This window comes from Branchiostoma floridae, chromosome 9 (assembly GCF_000003815.2).
Source record: "Branchiostoma floridae strain S238N-H82 chromosome 9, Bfl_VNyyK, whole genome shotgun sequence".
Taxonomy (NCBI): Eukaryota; Metazoa; Chordata; class Leptocardii; order Amphioxiformes; family Branchiostomatidae; genus Branchiostoma; species Branchiostoma floridae.
Genome location: NC_049987.1, coordinates 18,631,014 through 18,638,358, shown reverse-complemented (window position 1 = coordinate 18,638,358; position 7,345 = coordinate 18,631,014). Strand labels below are relative to the sequence as shown.

The 7,345-nt window shown below is 41.6% G+C and overlaps 1 protein-coding gene across 1 annotated transcript; it reads right to left on the bottom strand.

Annotated features, from left to right (window-relative positions):
• Positions 1 to 118: 118 nt before the first annotated feature.
• On the bottom strand, positions 119 to 6,694 carry LOC118423416 (retinol dehydrogenase 16-like). Its single transcript, XM_035831560.1, has 7 exons — positions 6,468 to 6,694; positions 2,818 to 2,915; positions 2,142 to 2,376; positions 1,787 to 1,869; positions 1,499 to 1,680; positions 1,107 to 1,270; positions 119 to 408 (listed from the first exon to the last, which is right to left on the bottom strand). Exons 2-7 carry the CDS (start codon positions 2,908 to 2,910, stop codon positions 173 to 175), a joined length of 993 nt encoding a protein of 330 aa, XP_035687453.1. The 5' UTR covers positions 2,911 to 2,915; positions 6,468 to 6,694; the 3' UTR covers positions 119 to 172.
• Positions 6,695 to 7,345: the final 651 nt, after the last annotated feature.

The window sequence follows — 7,345 nt, the reverse complement described above, 5'->3', positions numbered from 1 at the left end:
GGTGCATATCCAGCACCATCGTTTCGTCACAACCCTCATGGCATATAGACATAGAATCTGATGTTGACATATAGATAAACAAAGGCTGTTTTCATAGCTGGTTTTGAATGTATTGACAACGCCATATCAACTTTTGGAAAGTGAGCAAGATACTGCTTTATTTCTCTTTAAGCTACTGTTTATTCTTACAGCAGGCTGGGGTAGGCGTCATTTCCGGTGCCACCAGCCGAACGGCCAGATCACCCAGTTCGGTTGGCAGCCAGGAAATTGGTACAAAGATGAAACTAGCGTCCCAACCAATCACGTAACGGCTCCGGGGGTGGTTAGCACACAGCGCATGCGCCATCGCATCCACAACGGCAACTGGATCTTGCATGAAACGACCTGAAGCTTTTATTCCGTCCTTTCCTGTCAAGAGAAGAAAATAGAACGTTCTGAATGATTTCTGATGTAACGTTACTTTCCATAATTCCAAATGCAACATAAGATTATCTACTGTCTTGTGCGTCAGAGGGTGATCGATATCTTTACTGAGTCTTCTCTTATATGTATCTAGAATTAAAATCAACGATATCCTAGTTTCAATTCAGGAATGTTTGGATAAATAATAATAATTATTACAACGTACACATGGCCCCTGTGCATTTAGTGCAAAAAGAAAAGACGCCAGGTGAAGAGAAACATTTTAAGTCTGCATGCAGGATATGACATGCCATCACCTCAGCGTTTTGCAATTTTACAGGCAATTTGCTCCGATTCACAATAACCTCCGTTGAACGCGGACGCGGCTGATATCGACTTCCGGTCAACTTTGACCTTCTTCTGACGTCACACATTACGAACATCAGTGCTCGTCAGAAAAACTGGTAATATTTCTTATCTAGACCGAGGAGAACAGTCTATTTATCACATTCATTTAGTTCAGTAATGTCGTTCATTCGAAATCCGTGGTAAATTGTAATTTTTGTCGTATTAATGGTTATCACAATAGTTATCACATTATTTCACCAGATTAGCGATGTACATGGCCGAAGTTTTGGTGTTAAATCACCTAGCCGTAAACAATATGATAAAAGAAAACAAGTCCACATGTTTGATAAACCTACCAGCTTGCAGAAACTCCTCCCCGTACTCAGTCTTGGTCTCAGGACTCTGCAGCTGCCAGGTGTCGTCCATACGACGCAGGGCACTCTCCTTGTTGTTGATTTCGGTTCGGAAATACCCAGGCTCGATGATGACAACTTTGACTCCAAAGGTTCTCATAGCCCGTCTAAGCAGAAAGAAAGTTGTAGACATACAGTATTTGCCGTTGCAGGTCGAATTTCTTTACGAAAGGGGTTTGAATTAAACTTTCACGGAAGGTGACAAAGTTTAATTTTTTTTCTTCTAAGAATCGACCCATCTCTCTTTCAAACTATTGTGGGCACGTTACAGTTGTAATATTGATTCAAAATATCGTTTGAGGGCTATGTCAAAGACGTGTGTAAATCAAATTTACCTCAGAGAGTCAGAAAATGCCTCCACGCCAAATTTCGACACGGTGTAAGGGCCGGCATCCGGAACAGCCACTCTCCCAGCAGCACTTGCGACGTTGACGACCCGACCACGTGACTTCTTGAGGAGCGGGAGAAATGTCTTGGTGACGTCAATCATCCCCAGCAAGTTCACGTTCAGGACGGTCTGGTGATACAACACGGAAAGGTAAACTTAAAGAATGACACAATATGTATTGTGACAGAAAATAGACAAAATGCACTCGTTTAAGTTCTTTTGCACATGTACAAACCTGATAATCTTCCTTGGTCGCCCACTCCATGGGTCCCGCCATATCACCATTAATACCCGCATTGTTCACCAGCCCCCACAAACCTGGGAAGTGCACAAAACTCATGTAAACCAACTTACGGACTTAATAGAAACGTCAGACACTATAGCAGATCGACTTATGTTTTCAGCGGTATCTTTGTTTCTATGTTTCTTTTTCTTTCTTTCTATCTCCCTCTCTCTTTCTCTCTCTCTCACACAGACTTAGACTTAGAGAGTGAGATGGGGGAGTATATCGTATGCTTTCACTTCAGTTATCCACAAGCTTAAGAAAGCAGGGGATTAAAAGTTAAGCCGTCTTGCTTTAGCGTCCCTACCTTTATTCCCCACCGTTTCCTTAACCACCCTGAACGCATTTTGTACGCTGTCTGAGCTGCTGACGTCCATCCGGATCGGCTGCAGCCGTTCGGAGCAGGACTGCCGTAACTCTGCCACGCCGGCCGCGGTCAGACAGCCCGCGAACACCCGCAGGCCGAGCTGGTCCAGCCGCTTGGCCAGGAGGTTCCCGAAGCCGGTGTCGCACCCCGTGATCAGGACGGTCTTGTCGGTTAGCTACAGGGACGAAAGGCTAGATTTATCCCCAAAGTTTTTTCGGACGCTTTTCGCGAGTATAATGCTTTTCGATTAAAACACATTTTAAATTCGAAGTGTATACAACAGGTTTTACACGGAACCATCCCATTGGTACATGGCCATATATCAACCAAACTTTGCAACAGAAATCTCCAACATTAATCAAATAGATAGCAATATATTACAGTGAAATTTTCCTGCTCGGATAAGCTACATTAATATTTGCCCCGACACAACATCGTTTCCGTATTTATATAGGCCACGACTAGTTGTTCTACATTGCCTGAGTGGTTGTCTCCTGATGAGGTCAGTAGATCACTCATAGTGTCACGCCAGAAGCAAGTTGATAACACATAATGAAATAGAACATATACTAGGAGATAGGATCAAAGTGTAGAGCTATAGTCAGGGTTTACTGACCTGTGATAGACGTCCTCTCTCCAACCACCAAGTCACCACCAAATACGTCCCCCACAGGACAGCGGTGATCTCAAGTAACGTCAACACCTCCATGTTTCCTGGGAATGGGATCGGGGATTATTAAACATGGCGATCTCTTGCCTACGCTGTGACGACAGTAGTTATATTTCAGCCATACATAGTATGGTGAAATATATTGTATTCGTAATGTTTCTTTCTTTCTTTCTTTCTTTCTTTCTCCTGTCAAATCTTCAAAGTGATTCATCTCCGCCGTTCCTGGACCGAATGACCTGAAATTTGGCACAGAGGTAGAATGGGCCAATACCTTGATGCTTTTTTCTCAGTTTTTTCATATCTGCCTCTAAAATGATTTTATTGAGATTTTTGGGTCAATTTTAGACCAAAACTGTATATTTTGGCCCCTGTACCCTGGTATTACAACCAAATGAGCTGAAATTTGACAGAGATGTGCCTTAATAATGCCCCCATATAAATTCGATAACACTTTTGGTGTACAGTACAACAAAATGCTTATTTTTGTGATTTTTTGACCAATTTTTGACCAAAAAAGGACACTTCTGGCCCCTGTACCCTGGTATTACAACCAAATGAGCTGAAATTTGACAGAGATGTGCCTTGATAATCCCTTCATATAAATTCAATAACACTTTTGGTGTACAGTACAACAAAATGCTTTTTTTTGCGATTTTTTGACCAATTTTTGACCAAAAAAAGACACTTTTGGCTCCTGTACCCTGGTATTACAATGAAATGACCTGAAATTTGGTATAGATAGGCATTAGATACTTGGTAACAAGATTCAAGTAAAATTTTTGACATAAACAACTTTAAAATGATTAATTTTGGCACTTTTCTGAGGGGAAATTTGTTTTCTTTTGGCCTCCTGACGTGACCTTCCGTGACCCCGCACAGAGCCACACCTGTGCGCGTCAGCCGGAGAGTTAATTGAATCAAAGACCTAGCCAATCAGCGAAGAGGAGGCCAAAGGCTAATTAATATTCATAAGCGGGGCCTCATGATCCCGTATATAGCAGTGTTCCCGCCAGGGGGAGCGAAGCCCGCCTAAGGCTCTCGCATTTTAGACTATTCAGAAGGCTTTATATTGTATCAGTTCTTAGGGGCATATCTATGATAATCGCAGCAGTCACTTAACTTCTCTTCAGGAGTTTAGCGTAACACTATTTCAGGTCAAACCGTCAAAGGCAACTAAAAACAAACTTTAACGTTACTGAGTTCAACAGTACTTATAACTTGTTATCCGAAGTTGAAACGCTAGCGATGGTATTTTCGCTGCGCTGTTAGCTCCGTGCGACTGTTGTTGACGGTCTTATAACGGTATATTTTGCACCCCTGTACCCTGGTATGAGTAACATTTGGTATAGATAGGCATAAGATAGTTGGTAAAATGATCCAAGTAAAATTTTTGGCATAAAGTACTGTAAAAGGCTTAATTACAGCACTTTTTTTTAGGGGAAATTGGTTTTCTTTCGTTCTCCATGCCATGACCTTTCGGACGTTCACCCCACAGAGCCGACATCTACACCTGCGTCTAGCCGGCAGGAAGAGATGATTCAATTAATGGTTCAGCCAATCAGCGAAGAGGAAAGCGAAGGCTAATTAATATTCATAAGCGGGACCACACAATACGTTAACTTGAAGACTCAGGCCGTATAGACTTCTCGCCAGGATTTTTTCAAAGCGTCGGACAGGGGTCCGGGGGTCGCCGAATGTCCCTGGCGGGGTCCAGGGGCAGGGCCACTGTGGGGGGGACCCAGGTGGGCGAAGCCCCCCCAGAAGCTCTTGCATTTTAGACTATTGAGAAGGCTTCTTTTATCAGTTTTTTTAAGGGCCATATCTACGATAATCGTAGCAGTCACTTACTTCTCTTCAGCAGTTTGACTTTAGAATATTTCGGGTCAAAGCTTCAAAGACAACTAAAACCTCATAAACAACAAACTTTACTTAGCTCAACAGTATACAAAAATATTGTACGGGTTGCCATCCTTAGTTGAAGCGCTTATTTATAGCGCTAGTATCTTCGCTGCGCCGTTAGCCGCCGTGCGACTTTTGTTGACGGTCTGATATCCCTACGTCGCCGCCTCGCTGATATTCCCACGGACATGTTTCAAGAAAAATACCCAGCAAAAAACGCTGTTCTGCGTCAAATTCTATTCTATAAAACATGTGGGACTCAGTGTTACAGTCTAAATATTTTGTAGAAGCACTGCTGTAGGAAAGAAGGTTCAAGCAATGTAAAACATCACGTAGCATGAAGTTCGCTGTCAACTGGCACACAGCACATGACTGTTGAAACTCTAAGTCTAATCAACAGCCGTGTTTGATTGATAGCCGGCGGTCCTTTGATGAAGTCGGCGAAAGGAGCGTTAGTTAGAAAATCTGCGTTTAGTTTTGATACGTAATTATAAGTTAGACAGTGGCGAGAATGATTATTTTCTCATCTGATATTTCTCTTCAGAATTATTTGAACTTAATTGTACATCTAAACAATTGGCTTACCTGTGCAATGTTTATATGATTAATGATCAGTGTACTGAAATCATGTGTAACGTATGGCTCCTAGTCAATAGATCAGCATTTTCTCTATAGTGACCACCTGTCTATAGTGGCCACATTTCCTAGTGCTGTTGTTGTTTGACATAAACTTTGAACATTTAAATTGTAAGTAACTTTAAACTGCCAGAGTTTCAGCCCAATAAAACACTCTCAGCGCCAGGGTATGAACAGACTGACCAGACAGACGAAAATAAATCCTCGAACAAGGTTCAATCGTATCTTCCGGGTCTGGCAGGAAGTTGTTAAACTAAAATAAGAATAGGCTCGATGGCTGATTGCATACAAAGTAAAACAGTTTAACAGTTTTACAGCTTGAAGAAAACAAACGCTCCTACAGTGCCTGCACCTGCTTGATAATTATTAAATCGTATGCCCTACTTGAATAAAAAAAGTTCACTGCAATAATAAATGTACCCACATCACAAGGAGCTTATACTTTTTTAAACTTACACCTAGTTATCGTACTGAAAATTGTTAATGACATTACATGAAGTCATTCAACAATTTTCAGTCATGATGAAAATTTTCTGAATGGAAGGTGTGATTATTGTCATTTTCTGAAAAATAGAAGCAAGCTCTGTTTTTACCTGGAATCAATTCACAATACCAGTCCACTTTGGGGGATAATGTACTGTTAAGATGATGTTCCATTTTTGCGCAGGGGTGATTTGGAACAGTCCAATGTTGCGTGGGAAGGGGTATGGCTGAAATATGCTGTATTTGCTCTTAAGCAAATGTCGGCCTTTCTAGTTGCAAGATCTGATCACTCATTGTCAGAAGACGTCATATTTTTCTTGTAATGATTTCTAATCCAATATTGAAACATCTCTTGCAGTAAAGATTAGGTAGTACTTAACCAAACTGGATGCCATGGGGTTTCTATTCGTTGCGTCTTACCTGTTTTCGAGATTTCTGTTGTCTACAGTTGCGTTCTTTGTCTGTGTGACCTTGTCTGGTATTTTGGAACTAGTGACCTTATCTGACATGAACGAGTCGCCTGGAATTTCATGGCCACAGTAACAGTGAGTACCCTACAAAGCATATCAGAACCTTACCGTAAATTCGTCGAAGGCCAGAGAATTTTGACGACACCGTCTCTAACAAAGCTTAAGCCACTAAAGGTGTGACGGGTTGGTTAAGTAAACGTTGCCGAGAGATGGCCGTTATATCAACACCGAGAGCTTAATAGATACCATTTCTTTGTGTGTTTTTTTTTTGGCTTAAATGCAGATCAACTGTGACACACAGGTACCCGATTCTCTTCCGGTTCAGGTGAGCATGTTGTTTAGTTTATTCGACTTTACGATTGCCTCATGGAGGCATCGTTGGTGAACTGAATTTGATTTGAAGGTGAAGCAATGGTGCTGCCATTGAATTTTGTTCAAAATCGTACACAATTGACAACTAGAGTTCCACGAACACGTACCTTTGCCAAATAAACAAGGTTTGTTATGTAGAAAGATGTTATGCAGACATAAAAATTTTATTTTATATGTTATTTGATAAAGTAACATAAACCCTTATCAACTAGAGTTTGGCGACCTAACGTTAATATCTTCATGAAATATAAAGAGCTTCTGTAAATTTTATGCAAATGACTTACCAGGGAGCGAAAATCTAAGTAGTCTTTGTAAGGAGGGTGGAGAGGTACATGTGTGATGTGTATGTTGGTGGGGAAGGAGGGGGGGGGGGGGTTGGTGGGGGAGTTGAAAAGTAGAGTTGATCTTTTGATGTCACTGGAGTGTTCTATTCTTGTATGTATTTCTTTAAAAATTGCGAGGAAATCTCAATTTGAGACCATATAGTGAAAGAGGGTATGACAGTGTATCTAACGTGATTAGCCATTGGCCCGAGAGGTATGACGTCATACCCCCTATAAATAAGAGATGCGCGCATGACTACATCATTCTTCTAAGTACTGGCCCTCCGGCAA